At 28.1% G+C, this 21,717-nt stretch overlaps 1 protein-coding gene across 3 annotated transcripts in view; it reads left to right on the top strand.

Annotated features, from left to right (window-relative positions):
* The first annotated feature begins 220 nt into the window (after positions 1-220).
* LOC145843788 (chromatin remodeling protein domino-like) overlaps positions 221-21,717 on the top strand; it is a 37,549-nt gene continuing 16,052 nt past the window's right edge. For all 3 annotated transcript variants that reach the window (XM_082951016.1, XM_082951017.1, XM_082951015.1), the window contains exons 1-34: positions 221-511; positions 1,213-1,250; positions 1,463-1,510; positions 1,827-1,977; positions 2,126-2,236; positions 3,198-3,341; positions 3,659-3,809; positions 4,099-4,181; positions 4,948-5,046; positions 5,461-5,577; positions 5,822-5,924; positions 6,246-6,328; positions 7,610-7,699; positions 8,720-8,897; positions 9,153-9,277; positions 9,522-9,644; positions 10,059-10,229; positions 11,457-11,674; positions 13,636-13,825; positions 14,064-14,200; positions 14,290-14,374; positions 14,809-14,893; positions 15,044-15,093; positions 15,382-15,533; positions 15,816-15,893; positions 16,120-16,319; positions 16,651-16,820; positions 17,123-17,277; positions 17,608-17,764; positions 18,133-18,225; positions 18,510-18,596; positions 18,751-18,793; positions 18,941-19,080; positions 19,422-19,550. In XM_082951016.1, the coding sequence (XP_082807142.1) occupies positions 242-511; positions 1,213-1,250; positions 1,463-1,510; positions 1,827-1,977; positions 2,126-2,236; positions 3,198-3,341; positions 3,659-3,809; positions 4,099-4,181; positions 4,948-5,046; positions 5,461-5,577; positions 5,822-5,924; positions 6,246-6,328; positions 7,610-7,699; positions 8,720-8,897; positions 9,153-9,277; positions 9,522-9,644; positions 10,059-10,229; positions 11,457-11,674; positions 13,636-13,825; positions 14,064-14,200; positions 14,290-14,374; positions 14,809-14,893; positions 15,044-15,093; positions 15,382-15,533; positions 15,816-15,893; positions 16,120-16,319; positions 16,651-16,820; positions 17,123-17,277; positions 17,608-17,764; positions 18,133-18,225; positions 18,510-18,596; positions 18,751-18,793; positions 18,941-19,080; positions 19,422-19,550 (4,254 nt within the window). In that variant the 5' untranslated portion in view covers positions 221-241. The remainder of the gene's footprint in view (positions 512-1,212; positions 1,251-1,462; positions 1,511-1,826; positions 1,978-2,125; positions 2,237-3,197; positions 3,342-3,658; positions 3,810-4,098; positions 4,182-4,947; positions 5,047-5,460; positions 5,578-5,821; positions 5,925-6,245; positions 6,329-7,609; positions 7,700-8,719; positions 8,898-9,152; positions 9,278-9,521; positions 9,645-10,058; positions 10,230-11,456; positions 11,675-13,635; positions 13,826-14,063; positions 14,201-14,289; positions 14,375-14,808; positions 14,894-15,043; positions 15,094-15,381; positions 15,534-15,815; positions 15,894-16,119; positions 16,320-16,650; positions 16,821-17,122; positions 17,278-17,607; positions 17,765-18,132; positions 18,226-18,509; positions 18,597-18,750; positions 18,794-18,940; positions 19,081-19,421; positions 19,551-21,717) is intronic.

The following is a 21,717-nucleotide window of genomic DNA, read 5'->3' as shown; positions in this document are numbered from 1 at the left end:
TAGAGCTGGTAAATTAAAAAAAGTATTTGTTATTTAGATTTTTTTAAGTGTCAAAATATTTTTGATAGATCCTTGTAGTTTTTATTTCAGCCCTGTATGTGTTTTGATAAGTTTTGTATAAATTTAACAATGTACTTTATACTTTACTTTGGTTATCAATTTAAATTTAACTTTCAAGCATTAAACTTGATATCAATAACTTAATTTTAAAAAGGTAAAATTAGAAAAAATCGAATGTAATATGAGTGAAGTTGAAACTAAAGCATGTGATGATGTCCTAAACATATTAGAAACTGAAATACAAGATGGTGAAACTCAATTAAAAAAGAACACTTATGAACTTCATTTTCTTGAAAAAGATGGAAACTATTCTAAAGTCAAGTCATTTCAAGATCACCCGTCTAATTGTGCTGTGAAAAAAGCTTCAGCTAATCCTGATCAAAATGGTGAGACAATTGAAGGAGATGCAGAAGCTACTACAGATAAAATGGAAACAGATGAAGCTCCAGCGGTTTGTAGTTTAACTTTTATTTAAAACAAATCAAAAGATTTGTATAGTTATTTTTTAGATTTTATGATAAAAGTCAGTTGAAATTAAAAAGTTTATTAAACTATGTTAAAATAAGAATTAAATCATGATGTATTTTAATTTAACAAAGAGATTTTGTAGCACTTTATAAATTAATATAAAACTTTTTTACGAGTAATCAATTTATAGTTCAACATTTCTACAAGTTTAAATAATTATACAACTTTAGCACATAGTAATATAAGATACTATATAAATATTTTTTTTTAAATATTAAGTTAAACATTAAAAGTAATAATAATTTCAAAATAATAAGTTACTTAAATTTAATTTTTGCATATTTTAATGAAATAGTTTAAAATGCTTATATTATTTGTAATTAAAAAGATATTTTTAAAGCATCTTAATTTTTTTAGGGTCATACAGTTTGTTTTAAAGATTCTAATTAAAAAATTTACTATAGAATGTCAATGGTGTTTATAACTTGATAAAATAATAAAATGTATTGTTATACAGTTACTTTTAAAATTATTGATATATTGATTTCTGTAAAACTTGATTACTCAATTGAAGCATTTAAACAATTTTTCATAATGTTTTTGAAAAATTTGTTGTTGACAAGTTAAAAAATTGTTTTACTATTTTTTTAAAATTAATCATCGCACTAAATTTATTTTGCACAGCCTTCTGAAAAGCCAGAAGAAAAGGACCATAAAAATGAGTAAGTACTAAATATATGTATACAACTTTATTTTTTTTAAGTATACTACTTAATTATTAGGATGCACAGTATTTTGAAATATTTTTATAATTAAAAACCTAAAAGCTTTAGTTCTAAACTTTTTCAAACTTTAAATAAAAAATTAAATTTTAATTGTAACGTTTTACTTTTTTATTACTTATTATAAAAGTTCTCAACACAAATTTATACAGAAAATTGACTTCTCCAAAACTAAAAGAGACACCCAAAGAACAAAAAAAGTAAGCTTTTCAATAATCTTGAATTGAATATTGATAGTTTTACTAAGGTACTTTATACAAATACGTTTTTAAGAATTTTTAATCTTTTAATAATTAAGTTTCATGAGAAGTAAATTGAAAATTTTGTATATTTTTTATGTATATTGTGTCTTTACTAATTTCTCTCATTTTCTTTACTAAAATATTAGAAAAAGTTCATATATTTAAAACGTATTTATTTTAAGCTTCAAATAAGGTATAAAATGTACTAAGTTTTTTGTATAATCTATTGCAATTAGTTAAAAACGTTCATTGTATACGGAATTTTTTTCAAAAGAAAGTCTTCTCCAAAAGTACTCCAGCTGACGTCCTTAGAAGCTCAGCTTATGTCTACATCAATGAGTGCTTCAGAAAAGACGAACCTTGTGTACCAGCAAGTCAATTCCTTGAAAATGAAAGGCATGTGGTCCGACAAGCGCTTGCCAATGGTTAGTATATATTAATTTTGACTTTAGTCTTAGTTGTAAATTTACAATAGTTTAAAACAAATATTGTTGTGCATAATAGGATTTTTTCCCAAAAGTAATTTATTATTCTACAATTTTTTATTAAGCTTAATTCGGTTTTTTTTCTCAGCAAAATTTTCCCAAGAAAAAAACTCACTGGGATTACATGATGGGTGAAATTAAATGGCTTGCTACGGATTTTCAACAAGAACGAAAATGGAAAATAGCTAATGCTAAAAAGGTTTTTTATTTGTTATTTTGATTATTTATTAGAACTATTAATAGTTAAAAAATTGTTGTTGTATTTCATAAAAAGTTGTTTTATGTTTTTTAGAATAATTATTAGATTCTTCGTTTTATTAGCTAGAAAATATACCCTGGATAAACGATTGAAGTAGTTATAGTTATTTGTTGGTTTTATGTTTTTGAGAATGCTAACAACAGCTTGAAACTGCCAGCATTTGAAAGGTAGTAGTAGAACAAATCAGTATTTTCTTAAATTCATTCATGATCATTTTTATGAAAGTTTGAAAATTAGAATGGTAAAATGTGTTATACAAATAAAAATTTATTATAAGTTAATAGTAAGTTTTGATATTGTGTTTGCTTTAGGCGCAATTATTACTATAAATAGTGTTTTAGATGATTTTTAAAAATAAATTTTAACTTGTATAGCATAATTGAAAAATAAAATTATACATTAAAAAATTGTAATAAGTGTATTATGAATAACATTAAAGTACTTATAAACAACAAATTATAGAAAGTTTTTAAAAGTTGTTTAACAATATAAAAACATATTTTCAAACTTGATAAAAAATCAATTCAAATTTGTTTCCAATCAGTTTTATTTCAAGTTCGGTGGGAACACAAAATACCAATCATTCAGCTTTTCATAAATCAAAGTAAAATTAATTTTAAATGTAGTAAATAAACTAATGTACTTTCTCTTTTTTAAGAAAAAAAAATTAATTAATTCAAATCTATATTTAAGTAAATGCTTCAAGTTTGGTTATTAATAAAGTATTAATTTTTTAAAATGTTTTGGTTTTAAGAAAAAAATAAAGAGATCTCAACTACTAGAGGAGAAATAATGAATTTATTCTTTCAAGAATTTATTTTACAAACTAAGTTTCGGTCAAAGACCTGGTCTGTGCTTAATTAAATCTTATTCAAATATAAAAGTAATGATTTTTTTTTAGATTTCAAGAGCAGTTTTAAAATACCATCAAAAGAAGGCCGAAATGAAAAAGAGGGAAGAACGAAACGCTTATGTAGCCAAAAGAAAGCTTGCATCTAAAATTGCTAAAATAGTTAAAGACAATTTTTGGAGTTCAATGAACAAAGTAATTTTGAGTTGATTTTTTGTTAAGGCATACGGTTTCGTCTTCTATTTTTGTTTGTTTATACTTATATAGTAAAAAATACTTATCACAAACTAATCTGTAAAAGATCTTGTAAATTTATGTGTGACTAAATAAGTAAGTTTATGTACATTGCATATTTGTAAAAGTTGTGTTTAATAAACTAATAAATTTTTCTGAAAGCTGTGGGAATACTTTTAAAGTTGTGAAAATTTTTAACTAGTCCAAGTAAAAACAAATAACATTATTTACCACTTACTTTTATTGTCATCTGATTTAATTAGACATAATTTAAACAGATAGTTCAGTTCAAGCAACAGCAACTTTTGAATGAGAAGAAGCAGAAAATGGTTGATGAGCAATTGAATTTTATACTGGGACACACTGAAATATATTGCAGCCATTTAACAAAGCGGTTTCACGGCCCAAAAGATGACAAAACAAACGATGGTTAGTTTATAAAGGAATTATTTTAATCTATAAAATTTTTGCACATATTATGTCAAGTGCAAGAAAATCAAAAAATTTATACAGCTCGTTAAAGTGAACCGTTGCATTATCAGTTTAATATCTAGAAATACTTACATTTCCTTTTTAATTCCAACTGGTTCCAAATCTTTGGTGTAGATTACATATAGTCCTTAAAATAAATATTCTTAGTACAATATTCTTATAACTTAAAAATTAAATATCTGAACAAATTATTACGTCGTGTTATTTATTTTTGTAATTTTATTAGACAAAAAAGAAAATATGGAAGATTTGAATAAAGATGCGGAAGTAAAAAAAGAGGTAGAGGAAGAGAAACCAGTTAAAGAAGAGGTAATTGAATAGAAAATATAACTTACATTTATAAACTGATATAATATAGGTTAAAAACAGGATGATTCTAATTACATAAGCTGCTGCACCGTAAGCTTCATTCAGCAGTTCCGCAAAAAACAAAAATATATATATTTAATTAAGCCCGTAAGATAATTTTTTTTTTGACATTAGTTTAAAGATAAATTTGACTAGAAGTTTTATAGTTTTTTAATTTACTTTATATGTTTTGTAAGTTTTTATCTAAACTTTGATGTTAAAACTAGCTGGAATTTAGATAAGATATGTTTGAAAAAAAATGTTAAGACAATTTAGGCTACACGTTTGAAAAAGTGATAAATCCTGAATAAAAATTAACAATAAAGTTTTATTTTATAAAGAAAATAATAACTTTTAAACTATAACTCAAACTTATTTCAAAGCACTTAAAATCGACCATTAAAATGAAGTTAGTTTTAATTGTAGCATTTATACAATGCTAATCTATGTAAGTTACTAATAAAAATTAAAATTTATAAGTCTATTTTTTAAAGTTTTTTACTTATAAGTTAGATTCAAATAATCCAAAATATATTTTAAATCATAAATAACAAGTACACGTAAAATGATTTTTAAGACTAGCAATTTGGTTAAAATAGGAAATTTAATGCTTATAACATAATTTTTAAGTTTATGTGCTTGCTACTCAAAGTTTCATGAAAACTATGACCACAATTTCTTTTGATGACTTCAAGTTTATAAACAAGTTAAACTTTTATAATCTTAGGAGCAGCCAGCCTCTGCTACTCCCGTTCGCCGATCGTCGCGTAAAAGAAGTGCTTTTGATGACTCCACGCAACCAAACGAAGAACCACCGTTGAAAAAGGTAAGCGGAACAAAGTTGAATTGAGTTTTGCTTTGAACTGCTCTAAAACAATTAAAGACGATTAAGTTTATTTTACGTTTTAAATTAAAAGTGTAAAGTTATCGTGAAGACAAAATAATACAAATCTAGGTATATTTATTGTTTGTTATATTGTTACACACAACTTGCCGGTTAATAAAATTTCAGCTTTGCTTTATATTAGTAATTATTTCAACGTCTTATCTTAATATCAATGTGTTTTTTCGTGAAATTAATTTTGATACCCATTTTGATTTTCTAAGAAAACGTTGTCATCTTCATTGTTTGACATAAAAAAACTTAAAACTTTAAGAGTTATAGTAATTATCAAATGCAGTGTTTGAGGCAATAACATTTTCCAAAATAGCAACAAACGTTGTGTAATGTGATTTTTAGGAGAAGTTGGGCGAAGAATTCATACCTGAAGAAGATGACAACGACGATGAAGAAACACTGAACGAAGAAGAAAAAAATGAAAAAGTCGACCACAAGTCTGAAATTGAACAGCTAAATGTAATTGAACAGTTTTATTTTATGAAATATTTAATTCTAGAACTGAATTGTTCGCTTTTAGTAATTTATATAATGAAATACTTCTTGTAATAAACATGTTTCAGTTTTGATAATTTTTATTTAAGTTCTTGGTAAAACTGAAATATTATAATCAACTAAATTTTTGTTTATTTATAGTTTTTGTTTTACAAAAAAAAACTTTTTGTAATACTTTTCTTCACAAATTAATTAAATTTTATAACAGAAAGAAAATGAAATGTCAATAGAAGAATTAAAAAAGCTTTATGGGTTCGGAGGTTTAGCTAATACTTCAGTAAACGAAGATAAAACAAGCAATGTTGACTCAGGTTAGTCTCTTAAAAAGTTTTGTATATTTTAATAATTAAAATAATAAATTAGAAGAAAGAACATTAGAACATAAAAATTTAAACTAAATTTTAGCTTTAAATATATCTTTAAATAAAATTTAAAAGCCATCAAATATAAAAAGAAGTAGTGTTTAATTGATACAATGTTTGTTAGTTCTTTACTAGTTAAAAAAACTCTACTCAAAAACGAAGTTGATAAATATTGCGACTAAAGACATTTAGTTTACAATAAGTTAAATATTTTGAATTCTTAAAAATTTTACCCTCACATTTTCATTAAAATTTAGTTTTATTTTATAGATCAGGATGACAACAAAGAAAATGTAGAAGAAGAATTTGGAACAGCTTGTTTGCTACAAGGCAACAATAAAGACAAGAAGAAGGTTTGCTGTTATAAAATTAAATGTTTTCGATTGGTGATATTTGGTTATTTTAATTTTATATTGGTATGTCCTCCATGTATTATAGAGAAATCTGAAGTTTTAATGAAACATTGATTGTAAATATTCACTGATTATAGCACATGTTTTTAAGTATATAAATCTGAACAGTATATGTTTTTTAATTTTAAATAGTTCAACATAGAGTTTTTTAAATAACAATTAAGGCCATAGGGGGGGGGGGGGGTCCAACATTTTTTTACTAAAATTAACTTTGGCTTTTATATGAAAGCTTAAAGTACAAACTATAAGCCAGTTTTTATAGAATTCAAAAATATCAATTATCTTTTGAGATATTAAATTTTTTGTAAAAATTTTCCAATATAAACGTATGGACCGCAAATTTTTTGGGGTCAATTTTCTCGGAAATTTTAAAATTCACTAAAAACCTATCTCCTCCTTCATTTTTTGACCTAGAGACTTCAAATTTTCAGGAAATGTTCCTTTTAATATTTTGAAGAATCTGAATGTTGGAATTTTTAAAATTTTGAAAAATAATGATTTTATCCACAAAAAACTAAAAAAAAGGGTAGTTTTTTGACAATAATTTTTTTTTTACTCAAAATTAAAAAAATTTCTACAACAGATCTCTTTAAAATTTAATGATACACATTCTGTAAAAAATTGAGAAAGATTACTCAAAAAATGAAGGAGGAGATAGATTTTTAGTGAAATAGTCTTTTTTCGCATTTTTAGTTTTTGCCTTCCATAAGGAACCTATTGAACGCCCTTTCTTTGATCGCTTATATCTCAAAAGTTACTTTGAGTTTTTTTAAGCGGTTGAAATGTCTGATAGCTCAGATTAAATTCTACAAAATAAGATCAAGTTGTAAAAAACAAAGTGGACCCCCCTATGGCCTTAATCTATACAGTTTAGCAATTAGCATACTTCATTTTTAAATTATTGTTAAATTATACATCAGATATGGTTAAGATTACAAACTCTAACATTTTATCTCCTCAGATGAAACCAAATTTTAATTGGTAAAGAAGTGAGATAAAATGTTTTGAAAATTATATATATTGTTTTTTAGCTAAAAATTATAAATTCTTTTCTATTTTATTTTTTGATGCTTTCAGTAAATCAAACTAAGTTTGTATGTTGTATAAAAAAGCAATAACTTGTTTATAACTATCACTTTTTTTCAAGTAATTATTTTAATTATGTTTTTTTAATAATTTTGTATCAATGTAATAATAAATTTAACGCTACCAATTAAACAGAATGATTCTAGCGACGATGAAATGTTGGACAAAACATCAAAACAAGCCATGGATCTGCATCCAACTGGACACACCCTTGCTACCACACAGGTTGTTTGTTTCAGTATTATAAATTAATTAAAAACTTTTACGTTTATAAATATTTTTGCTTAGTTTTTAAATAACACGATGTTAAATTTCATTTCAAAAACAACTATTGATTTATGTTTGCTTTAATTTGCTGCTTTTTATTTAATCATAGTTTAAGATAAAATTTTATAGAATATTTAAGGTTTCTTTTGAAATGCCTCCATTATTAGTTTTTCAAATTTTCTTGTACAAAGTTGGCGTTTTGTTCATTACTTGTCTGTATACAATTTATGATTATTATTTTTTAATTTAAACGTTTTGTTATTGTAATTTTTATCAGTATATATTTAAGTTTTTCTTTTGTAAAATGGAATAATTGCTATTACATGTATAGTTTATAGTACTAAAACACATTTTCTTTACTTTAGTAAGTTTTATAGATAAGTTTATGATTGTTGCAAACAAAAACTTTTTTCTTAATTATAATACTTTATCACGTCAAAGATAGATAAAGAAAAAAAATGTAATGTTAATTAGTGTGTTTGAAAATTTACAAAATATGAACATATTTAACTAAAAAAGTTAGACCTTATATTTCATCAGAAAATAGCTAAAATATAAATCAATTATATAACCAAATGTTTATTTGCTTTTTTATATTCAATTTAATACAATTAATATCATTAGAAATATTTTGCAAGTGTTCTTTCGAAAGTTTATCTAAACACAAAGTTATACATTGAAATATGTAATAAGACTTTATTAATTAACAGTTTTGTTTTTATTTTTGTTTTCAAATCAGCATCTTAATGTAAATGTTTTTTTTGCACTAAATGAAATTTTATATAGTCTCTGTGTTTTGTTGTTTTATTTAATGCTGTCAAATAGGTTTGTCAAAAAATATTAAGACGAGTCTAAGCCTAGCTCCACTGAAATTTAACATATTTTGAATTACCATGAACTAGTTTTAGTTTTTTGTTCCTTTTAATTAGAATAAACTAGTTTTGACTTTGAACTAAATTGTATTTAATTAACATTCAGGTCAAAACACCGATTCCTTCTTTGCTGAGAGGAACGTTAAGGGAATATCAGCATGTGGGTCTCAACTGGCTGGTGACTCTGTACAATGAAAAGTTGAACGGAATTCTCGCCGACGAGATGGGCCTCGGCAAAACCATTCAAACCATTTCTCTGCTCGCTCATTTGGCTTGCGAAAAAGGTAGTACCAGTCATATTTTTTTATCATGTCCTCTATCCTCAATCATTGACTGTAAGATAATTTCAACTTAAAAAAAAATTCACACCCTTTGAAACAAAAAAATGTCGTTTCGGTCATTATAAATATAAACTTAATTACAGTTTTAATTTTTTTTGATTTGTTGTGTATTAACTGTTAGCTTATTTTTGTAAAAGTAGTTAAAATAGCTGGTGGTGTTCAATTTGTAGCATATTTTGTAAATATATAATTTTTCAGGTGTATGGGGTCCTCATTTAGTTGTGGTACCAACTAGTGTTATTCTGAATTGGGAAATGGAGTTTAAAAAATGGTGCCCCGGATTTAAAATTCTCACCTATTATGGTAATCAGAAGGAGCGAAAGGTTTGTTTTTTCTTTTTGAAAAAACATTTATTGAATTGTAAAAGAGTATAAAGGCTTAAGTAAAAGTGCATTTAGGTCAGTATAAAAATTTATGTTATTGTCTAAACGTCTATTTAATTTATACTTATGGCTCTTTTTTGAATTACGTACGAATCATCCCTTGTTTAAATTTTCCCATAAATGTTTTGGAAAATTATACATAATTTATAATAGTACTAAATTTTCAATTTTCTCTCAAAAACAGGAGAAAAGAACGGGATGGAGCAAGAGTAACGCGTTTCACGTTTGCATCACGTCATATAAATTGGTAGTGCAAGATCATGCGTGCTTTCGCAGGAGAAAGTGGAGATATCTGATTCTTGATGAAGTTAGAAATTGTTTATTATTTAGATTGGGATGTATAGTTATGGTTTATTTTTACTTCAAATAGTTTTTACTAAAATTGAAGGTATTTTTCAAAATTCCAAAAAACTTTTTTTCAAGTGTCTTAAAAAAGTATTAAATTTAAAGAAGTTGTGTTACCGATTACTCAAAAAAAAATATCATTTTCGATGAGCTATATTCGCAATATAATTGCTTTATACCAAACTTTTTTGATCAGTTATGTTTTTTTATTAATTTAACATCAACTATTGAATTAAAAATTAATGTATATATGATTATTGTAATCTTCAAAAATCTTTAAAAACCTAAATTAGAATGTTTTTATACAATGTTTATATGTTATGTTTTTATTAAATTAATGGAGTACCTTATAAACTTATAATTTTTTCACCCACAGGCACACAACATCAAGAACTTCCAATCTCAACGCTGGCAGTCACTGCGCAATTTCAACTCGCAAAGAAGGCTGCTTCTCACCGGAACTCCGCTGCAGAACAACTTGATGGAGCTTTGGGCTCTGCTCAACTTTCTCATGCCCGCCATATTCCAATCTCGAAGCGATTTCCAGGTATTTTTATCCAACATGCTTGTAAAGTAATAATTAAGGATACTTAACGACGGTTTGCTGTTAATTGTTTTAGTAGCTTTTAGTTTGTTAATGTTATTATTTTTGCTTGATAAACAAAAAAAAATTTTTCATTGAATAAAAATATACATAAAAAGTATTTGTTTTGAGGTGTAAGTATTAATGATTTTCAAAAGTTTTTATTTAATAATTGTTCTAATATATAATTGTTTTTAGTGATGGTGTTTTAATTGTTGTGCTTTTATATATTTCATGTTTAAGAAAATTATTTGACAAACTTTGCTCAATATATGTTTATTCTGATACTTTTCGTGTTTTTTTTTTTACAAAAAAAGCTGTGCATTAGTATGAAGAAAACAGAGTCATAAATAGAAATACAAATAATTTAAAAAATAAATTAGTGTAAAAAATTTACAGTGTGGTTTTGACATTGTTTATACAATCTAACTGTATTTTTTTCGCTATAGGGTAAAATTTACAATTTTGTAACTTTTAGGTTTCGATTAGTTGTCCTATAAAAGATAAATTTGGTTAAATATTATTTATAAGTATTTTAAGTTTCCAATTTATATTTATATTCAGATTTGTCACAAAACCTGAAAAAACCTGGAATTTGACAGTTTAGGCTAAAAAACCTGGAATTTTAAGCAATTCTACATGTTTAGAAATAAAATTTTGATTTGACACAAAATATCTATAATATAGATAAAATTTTCTGTCGTCATCAAGTTTTTTTATAAAAAGACACATTTAAAGTATCTTCACAGTATCTTTTATATGTTGTTATATTATTTAACACAGTTTTTTATCTTAAACTTAATTTTAAACTTAAAATATACCCGAAAACGTGTACTTTCAAAAATCTGGAAGAAATTTCTTTAAAACCAGTGGAAACCCTGTATATAAGAATTTAGTTTGCCTAATCATATTCATTCCAATAAAGTAGTCTTATACTTAACTACGTTTTATTTTTGTGCTTTATTTTGCCTTATTTATGAGATTTTTACAGTGTTATACTCATTGTTTTGAAAAACCTGGTTTGAGCATATTTTCAAATAAAATATTTTTCATAAACAAAACATAGCCTTTTATCTTTACTCTTTTTATGTTTATAAAAGCGATCGAAAATGCAATGTGTGAGTATGATAACCGCAAGTAACTAAATCAATTTAAATTAAAACAACACTCTGTGAATCTGTTTTATTTCAGGAATGGTTCAGCAAGCCGATGGACAGCATGATCGACGGCGAGTCCTCGTACAACCAGTCCATCATCAGGCGGCTGCACAAGGTTCTCCGGCCCTTCCTGCTGCGCAGGCTGAAGAGGGAGGTGGAGAAGCAGATGCCCAACAAAACGGAGCACATCGTCCCCTGCCACCTTTCAAAGAGGCAGCGGTACTTGTACGAGGATTTCATGTCCAGAGCAGCGTAAGTTGTTTTGTTGTTAAATCAAAAGTAAATTAATCTGTTAAAAGTTATATTGAAAATTATTAAACTAATATTGTTAACTTTAAAAAAAATACCTTTTTTATTTCTATTTTTAGAATATTTTAGTGTTTTATATCAAATACTGGTTGTAATATTTAGCGCAGGTAATTTTTCTGAAAACTAAAAAGTAGTCTTTCATTGTTTTGTTTTTAAAGTGCTTACAATTTTTTGAATTAGTTTTAATAGAAACTGCTTTAAAATGTATTGTTAGTAGTATATTAAAAAAAAATGTAAAATAACATACTTATTTTGTTTATGAGTGTACACGTTTAAAGAAAGTTGTTTTAGTTTAAGCACTTTTATTAATTTATTTTAGTACGAATAATATTAAATTGTTGTCTATGATTTCCATTTATTTCTTTTTTTCTATTGAAGGTGCATTTTAATTTTCTGATTCAATTTGAATGTTTAAGCATTAATATAAAAAGAAAATGTTATAAGTTGTTTTAAATTACTTTTTTTGTTAACATTTTTGCTTTTACGTGCTATATTTCATTTTTTACTATTAGTTTCAGCTTTTGCTCATATTTTTTGTAATAGTTTAAGAGCAAAGAGAGGGGTAAAACACTTTTTTTTTCAAATTTAGTCTTATTTTTTACGTAATTAGATGAGTTATTTGTTTCTTTTTACCTTGTTGTTAAAATTCAAAGTACCTTTTGATTATAAGCGCTCAAAGTTAGAGTGTTCAAAAGGTTCTTTATAGTAGGCGGAAAGTAAAAGGGCAAAAATAGACTATTTCACTAAAAACTATCTTTTCTTCCAGTTATTAAGCAGTTGTTTTAATTATTCAGATTATTCTTTGTTAAATTTTAAACAACTTGTAGGAAACAATTGTTTTATTTTTTGTAAGAAAAAAGAATTTGTAAAGAAATGTTTTTCTTTGATTTTGGTCGTATACTTTTCAAAAGCTTTTTTTTTTTCAAAAACCCGCTTCCTTAAAGTTATTTATAGTTTTAAAATGTACGTTTCCTGAAAATTTGAATTAAATTTCTTTAAAAATGAAGAAAAAGATAGGTTTTTAGTAAATTTTTCAAAATTTCGAGAAAGTTATCCTTGAAAATTTTTGATTTCATACCTTTGTATTCGGAATATTTTACAAAACTTGTATATCTCAAAAGTTAATTGAAACTTTTTTGTTCTTTAAAAATATCGTATATTATATACTGTAAGCTTTGAAATAAGAGCCAGTGTAAACTTTTTATATTATAAAAAAAAGTGTTAGACCTCCCTACGCCCTTTAATTAGTTTAAACTAAGTTCATGGTGTCATTTGGCTATTTGTACATAAAAGTTTGACAGCTCTCTCTATGATAAAATAAAAATAATAAACAAAAGGAAAAATAAAAGAAACATATGTAAAATGCGTTATTCAGTATTATGTCAGTGTATCTATCAAAATTATTCAAATTATTCTCTACCTTATATGTTTTACTAAATTGTACTATCTATTTTAAAAAAATGATTATTCAGATTAACGACTTTATAACTCTAAACATTTTTAGAACAACCATGTTTGTACTAGTTATCTACACAGGGTTGCCTGGAATCCTATAAAAAACCTGGAATTTGACAATTTATGCTACAAAACATGGAATTTTAAACAATTTTTACATGTTAAGTAGTAAAATTTTGATTGAACACAAAAATTTTATCATATAGAAAAAAAAAAATTGCTATCATCAATTTTTTTTTAATTAAAAAACACATTTGAAGTAGCTTTACAGTATCTTTTCAATGTTGCAATACTACTTAACACAGTTTTTAACCTTGAACTAAAACTAGACCCAAAAACCTGTACTTTCAAAAACCTGGAAGAAATTTCTCAAAAACCAATGTGGCAACCTTGTCTACATCGTTGTATACAAATATAACATATATCTAACTAAATCAATCTAACCACAGGACAAAAGAGACGCTGCAGAGAGGAGACTTCATGAGCCAGATGAACATACTGATGCAGCTGCGAAAAGTTTGCAACCACCCCAACCTGTTCGAACCGCGGCCGATCATCAGCTCATTCATCTGCCAACCGCTCACCTACCACACAGCTTCCATTGTTTCTTCGGCAACCGTCAACGATGACTTTTTCACTGTAAGTTCTTTTTTCATCGGCTTATAATTTATAAAACCTTTTAAGTGAAATATATTTCAATCTGTTTTAATTTATAAGGTTAGAATTAGTTATTTGCTATTTGTTTATTTAAATGCTCTATAAGTTTAACCCACTAAAAGTATAGAAAAAAAACTTGTAATTAACGTCCTTGTAGTTGATCATCAAATTATAATTTTTTGAATAAACCAGTTAACAAAATTTTAATTTTTATGTTCAGAGACCAGATCTGCAACTGGATATTACGTCTAACATTGGATCGACGGAATGTGATCTTATTGGGCATCTCAAGCCAACATTAAAGAATGTGGAGAAATATGTTACTGATAGCAAATTTATGCAAAATGTGACAGCCAAGTAATATATTTATTAATTTAATACGTCGTGTTTCATTAGTTTTCTATATTTTTATAATACTGTGAGTTAATTTTGTTTCAATATTATAGGAAGGAGAAATTTTTGTATCCTGGAATAAAGACCTTAATCATTAACAAAATCAAGAAACTTGGCCGAGTAAAATACACTGAAATGGTTTGTATTTTTATCTAATTTTTAAAGTTTGTTAAAAGTCTGAAGATTTAGTTATATTTTAGGAGGTTACACTAAAATTTTTCCTAAATAGGTTACACTACAAAAAAATTATTACTAAGCCAATGTCATACTTTCTTATAGATAAGTGCATTTTTTTTAAACTTTGTAAAAAATAGTATGTGTAGTAGATCTTTTATTGAAAAAAATAGCAGTTTAGTATATAACTTGCACTGATATTTTATAATATTTAACTTATCAAAGTCATTTTGACAAGATCTAATACTTACTGCATAACTAATTGGCTTAACTAACAATTTTTTCATTTCTTAATTTTTAATGTTCTGTTTACGTAATAATAATTTAAGTGTAGTTAAAATAATAAGTTTAAGCATGCATGTTCATTTGTTTTAATGTCATATTAAAAACATTTTCAGTTGAAGAAACAAAACTCATCAGAGTCAACTTCAGGTTTGTGGAGTATAGGCGAATCGCATCAGTACAACATAAATCACGATGCTGGTAAATTTATTGCTTTTAATATAAAATTAGGTTTTTTTTGTCTACAATTAATATAGTATGTTGTTTGAAATTAAACTTTTTGTTTTATTTATGTGCTTGCTGAATTGTTGTTTTCAGTTATAGATAACAATATACTTAATTTATTCTTAGGACGGATTCATCCAGTATCAAGTAAAAGGCAGAACTCTGATTTGTATCGAGTGAGTTTTTATATCGTTTTTTTGTTTATAGGATAGTTACATATTTTAAATGTTAGTTTAGCTTTGCCTTATTGGTTGTAAGTTCTACTTGTTCCTGATAAAAGGCTGCTGAACCCCTGTTTGCATCTTATTAAGATTGCTGCTATTTATTATTTAACTAAGTTCAATGCTCATGGTAATTGATAATGGTAATTTAGCTGCTCGGAAATGTATGCCCTTATAAAACAATAACGTTTATTGTTAATATACATGAATTTGTTGTTGATAGTTATTAATGTTTTTTTTAAGAAATGGCTATCCAAATACGATGGGGTTTCAAAAGAACAGTCTTATGCAAGCATGGCTCACCTTAACAATGTGAGGTGTTGTAAGACGAAACTTCAATGTTACGGTTCTAATCTTGTACACCTGTTACAAAATATCAATGTAAAAAATAGCAGGTTTTTTTGTTTTTAGATTTTTTGTGTTAAAATTTTCATTTTTTATGGTTGAAAGGTTTAAAAATTTTATATTTAGTAACTTTTATATATGATTTATTGGATAATCTAAACCTTCAGAAATATACTTTTATAGTATTTTACATAAAAAAAAAGTATTTTGTCATCTTTTATATGTAAGCTTTTTTTATTGTTATTAAACTTTATAAGGTAGCTATTTTTTACATAGTATTTTTTCTAGAAAATATATACTTTATACAATTGAATATTGTGTATTTTTCACAGAAATTTGGATTCGAGTGACCTCAGAAATGTGGTGAACAACATGCACCAGAGTTGGATTCAAGACAAAACTTTTTCAAAGTAATATTTATGTTAAATTTAAATCACGTTTAATGATTTTAAAAAAACAACAACTCAATCATTTAAGTGTTAAAACTAATTAAAAAATTAAACTCACTGAGTTAAGAAACAGAATTTAAATTTTATCTTTACTGCAGTTTTATCTTTGTTAACAGTATTTAAAAAGTTCAAAAATTTAAATAAATTTTCATACCAACCACCGAATGATCAATCAAACGTGTCACAGGATCGACATGTACGTGGGGAAGGTGGAGGTTCGGGGAGCGGTTGAAATGCGCACGCCGCACGTGGTCGTGTGGCGGGAGTACGCGCTGAAGAAGAAGAACAGCTTGCTGGATCGCTACTTCCGCAACGTGCATCCCGACCTCAGGATCAACAACAGGAAGCTCCTCTTCCCCGAAACCCAGCTCATTGAGTACGATTGCGGTTAGCGTTTTTTAATGGTTTATCTCGCTAGCGTCTGTTGTTATTGACAAGTGCATTCTTTTTCATAAATTTATTCTTAGATATAATGAAACTACTTTTTTGTTTATGCTATAATGATTAAACTAATAAACATATAAGAAATGTTTTTTAACTAACTTAAATCATTATAAATTCCGAGTTATCATACTACACAGAAAAGTATATCAGTGCTTTTTGCACAATACTTTTTTACGTAATTTCAAACTGCTTTAGTAATATTTGTTTTTAAAAGCATCTAATTTTGATATGTAGAATAACTTTGTAATTATATTTAAATAACGTAAATTTTTAGGAAAACTTCAAACTTTAAGTATTTTGCTTCGAAAACTACAAAAAGATGGAAGCAGAGCACTGATTTTCACACAAATGACAAAAGTTTTAGATATTCTAGAAGTTTTCCTCAGCTATCACGGATATCATTATCTAAGACTGGATGGTTCCACCAACATAGAAGACAGAATGGTTAGATTTTTTAGTTTTTTATGTAGGTAAAAAGATCGTGTAGATGTGTGAAAACCAAGTGTTAGTTTTTTAATGCTAATATTTATATTATTTTTTTAATTTTATTTACATTAAATGAAACCTTTAAATATCTGCAAGTATAAAAAGTAGTTCAGTAATTTATTAAAACTATAAAAACCTAAGCAAATAAAAAAAACAAGGTGATGCTGTTTTATCAATATTAATATAATCTCAGTTTTCATGTAGTTTGTTTAAAGTGTATTTTTAAACTTGATAAAATTAAATAAATTTACGATGAACAGATTCGCATGGAGCGTTTCAACAACGACAAGCGAATATTCTGCTTCATACTTTCAACTAGGAGCGGTGGCATCGGTGTGAACTTGACCGGCGCCAACACAGTAATATTTTACGACAGCGACTGGAACCCTACCATGGACGCCCAGGCACAAGATAGGTTGACAAACTCAACCAGTATTAAATGTGGAACGCAATATTTTGTATTTGTTTTATTAGACTAAGTTACTGATTGGACTTTTCAAAATGCTCTAACCTTGAAATAAAGAGAAATAAAATGAATATTGATTATGAGTTTGTATGGTACGACAGTAATTCACTGCTAAAAGCAGATCATCACCTAAAAACAAAAAATTTTACCTGATTATCTGCTTTTAGCAATAAAACATTTTAATACCGAAAATCTCAGCTGAACATTAATATCGTTTTTCACTTTATATAATTATTTTTTTGAATCTATTTTGTTTCAAGTATCATTGTTTGTATATAGATGCCATCGTATCGGGCAAACAAGGGACGTGTCGATATACAGACTGATCAGCAGGAACACTGTGGAACAAAACATACTTCGCAAAGCCAACCAGAAACGATTGCTGAACAATCTGGCTATTGAAGGAGGAGAGTTCACCACAAAATTCTTCTCGAAAGTAATAAATTAGTTATTTTTGAAGTACCAGTTTAATTTTAGTTTTATTATAGCAGTTATTATTGTTTTTTTGAAATCTCCACTTTATCTAATTATCGAATACAAATACTTTTGCTGTATGCAGCCAGTTAGCATTTTATTACATTTAGCTTACGTTTTATTAATAAATACAATTTAAGTTATGTTTGAGTCGCAGTGTTGTATTAACAAATAATTTTGGTATCAACACTGAAAATATATAAATATCTTGAGAGGTTAAAGTAATTATTACCCACACTCCGCATCCAAGGAATTTTAGTTATTGTTTATTTTAAACTCTGTATTCAATACTGTTTAATTTTTTGATTAAACAATTGTTTGTGATTTTAGCAAGGGTTGAAGGACATTTTCGATGACACATGTCAAATTGAAGATATGGAAACTGATGAAACTGCCAAAAGTCCTGAGAAATCCCCTGAACATGTTAGTTTTTTCATATAAAGTAGCAGTAATGATGTTAGTTATCAGACGCTATTTCATATAGCAGTGATGAGTTTTTTCCCACAGATAACTTAACTTGTAGTTAAGATTTATTTATTTTTAAAACGTTAAAATCATATTAACTTCTTGTTTTACAAAAAACTGAAGGTACGCAATAACTAAAATTGTCCAAACAAACATAAAAGTAGAATTTTCTCAAGTTTAAAGCATCTCAACATTAAACAATAGTTATCTGCAAATAACTGATTACATTTAAAAACCAACAGGTCAATGAGCAAATATCAAACGAACAATTGCTCAAATTGGAAGATCAAGAAGACCAGGAGGCCGCCAACAGGGTGGCAGAAGAACAAGTTTGTATTTTTTGTTCCTTAAACATTTCATGTGATTGTTAATGTTGTTTTTAATTAATTTACCAAAATGCTTCTTTAGTAAAGCGTCAAAAAACTGCGATTAAAGTAATAATAAATAAATAAACGAAAATTTAACATTTGTTTTTCAAAACAGATTGTCGAGCAAGAAGAATTTACTGGAGACAAAAAAGAACAAGGTTTGGAAGAAAACATTTATATGCACTTTTTTATCAATTTGTTTTTTTTTTGTTTTATTAAAAAAAAGTTTTGTTTGTTTTCTACTCAAAGCAGTTGTAATTGACACAATTGTACTAACTGGAATATTAAACTAACAAATGCAACAGAGGACGAGGCAGCGATGTCTCTGGCGCAGGAGAGAGTCAGATCGTTGTACGAGCAGCTGAACCCTCTGCAGCTTTTCGGAGTCACCGTCATCGAACAAGACACGGATCTCAATTTCGATGGTGAAATCCATCAGGCCGAGGTATGCGTGCATGTTTTTTTTCTAACTAGTTTAAAATTTGTTGTAACTGTAATTGGTGTTTTTGCAAAAGTCGATATTTTCTTAAACACAGTTAAATTGATTTAAGCAACAAAAGTTTTTAAATTATGTATCAATTTAATTCAAGAACTCCCAAAACTTAGTAGTGTACTCAAATACTCAAAACAAGTTTCATTTCACATAATCCCTATTAAAAGGTGACGTGGAGGTAAATTTAGTTTTTTACGCAACAAATGATTAAAAAACAATCCTAACTAAAAAAATAGTTTCACTTAACAACTGCCGTACTTGTGTGAAACTGAACTTTTTTTCAACTCGAACAGGAGGACTTGGAGCGAGCGAAAAAGGACTGGCAGCTGAACCAGCTGCTGATCATGAAGGAGGAGCAGGAGAGGATGCAGGACGAGAACGAGGACGAAATATTCTACGTGTGCGACGACCAGACCAACAAGGTAAGAAAGAAGAGCGGGAAGAAGACGAAGAAGGCGCGCAAGATCGACAACATTTGCTTCGACGTGTCGTCGTCGGACAGTGACGCGGCAAATAACGAATCGGCCGCCGACGTAACCGCGCCGAGACAGCACCGCTACACGCGCCGTCCCGCGCCCGCCAAGGTCGCGCTGCCGGAAGACGAAGAGGAGGTCGCCGTCGAGATCACGATGCTCGACGAGGAGGAAGACGAGCCGCTCGTGGTTAACAAGAAGAAAAAGAGCAAGAAGGCGGTCAAGCCGGCCCGGAAAAAGAAAGCTACGAAGGAGCCGAGAAACGTGGCGAAGAAAACGGTGGCGAAGCCTCGCCAGCCTTCTTGCGACTACTTGAGCAGCGATTCCGACATCTTGGTCAGGCCGCACGAGCCGTGGAATGAGCTGATCGGCGAAGGGAGCGAGCTGCTGGGCTCTCTCGGCTACAACACCGCGGATTACTACTTGGAGTTCGCCGCGGAGTCGCCGACGCACGAGCCGGCTTACAGCAGCCCCCAGGTCACTCAATTCACCAGCAGATCGGGCCGGTTTAGGAAGCCCAATAACCGGTACGACCAGGACAGGTTCGTTTACGATATCCCCGAAGCAAAGTTGAACGAAACAGTCAAACGCAAAAGTAAGAAACCTCAGGTCGAAGTTGTGATCAACATGGGTCAGTCTTGCAACAACAATCGTCGTCCCTCCAAAAGCGTTCGAATGTACAGTGCACCTAAGAAAACCGAAAATATTTTTGAAAAGGTTTTTTCTGAACAGGTCACTGAAGAACAGGTCATTGAAATAATCAGTGATGAACCTGCTAACAAAAAATCCAAAAGCAAGATGTTCGGATTAAACGCTACTTTAAAAACTAAGCCAATGAACAAAATTTCGTCAAAGCTGGCAATACAAAACAACACTCCCGCCTTTTATGATAAATCCAAACCTAAACCGTTGCCTTTGAAAACAATAACTATTCCTAAGATAATTAGTGCGCAAAATCCCTTTTCTAATTTAAAAAAATCTACAGTTTTACCTCCACCTAAAAAACCTACACCGATAAAGCAGAAAGAGCCTAGGCAAACGCTTATAACTCTTCCGAATCTGAGCTTCAAAAGCCAAAACTTCCCGAAGCCGCAACCGATCCAACAACGTCAAAACATTTTCGACGTTATGAAGAATGAGACTGCCGAGCCCGGCTTCGTATCTCTAGAGCCCGTTAACTACGATGATAATTCTTTAGAAGACGATTTGGTTGACGACTTTTTAGGCTCGTTCGCAGGTTTGGAGTGACCTCTGAAAACTGTAGGAAATCGCAACCGAGTTTAATTTAATGATCATCATGTTTCTTATTTATTTTTGTAGACAAGTCATTTTTTGTGTTTTTAGGCTATTTAAAATCAGAAAACTTAAATTAGTCCTAAATTTAAAAAGTATTTTGTTTAAAAACTTGTTTTAACGACTAAAAAAGTATTGCTTTGATTTTTAAATTGACTTGCTGTTTCATTGCATAATTTTTGACAATAAATTTAAAAATAAAACTTGTTTGTGTGTTGTATTTTCTTAAAAGTGTAAATAGTTGAAAAGCCGGTACAGGGGTGTATGCGTTGATGGCGTTACCATTAGTTGCTCAACGTCATAATTTTAGAACGTAACTTTCAAAAATAAAATAAAAACAAGAGTTGTTTGAAAAGTGGTAGTTTTTGTACTTTTAAGCTACATAAAAAGATTTTTTTTTAGCAAAAGGACAAGTTGATTCAAAGTTTGTAAGTGAAATGCTGGCCTTTTTAAGTTTTGAGTTTTTGAAACTAAATTTTATCAAAGCTTGTTGTAACGCCATCTCCTCGCTATATCTTATTTTGTATCGGCTTGTCCTGTTTGCATTTATAAGAAACTACCACTTCAAACTGGCATAATTTAATTAAAAAAGCAAAACTTTGTTGGTTGTAAATTTAAAAAAATGTTAGGAAACTAATACAGTCTCTTTCAATAACAGAAAGAGCCAGTACTTTTTTATATATTAAATAGATTAAAGTTTTACTTTTTTGCAAAGAGCATGCTTTTAAAATATAAAATTAGGGTATTAAATCTACAGTTTCGGCGAGACTATTTTTTTCAAAGAAGTATTTTATAGTTTTTACTTTTCCTTAAAAAGTTTTTG

The sequence above is a fragment of the Thalia democratica genome, chromosome 9 (genome assembly GCF_965202585.1).
Source record: "Thalia democratica chromosome 9, ktThaDemo2.hap1.1, whole genome shotgun sequence".
Taxonomy (NCBI): domain Eukaryota; kingdom Metazoa; phylum Chordata; class Thaliacea; order Salpida; family Salpidae; genus Thalia; species Thalia democratica.
The sequence above is the reverse complement of the archived record's forward strand: the minus strand, read 5'-3'. Positions and strand labels throughout refer to the sequence as shown.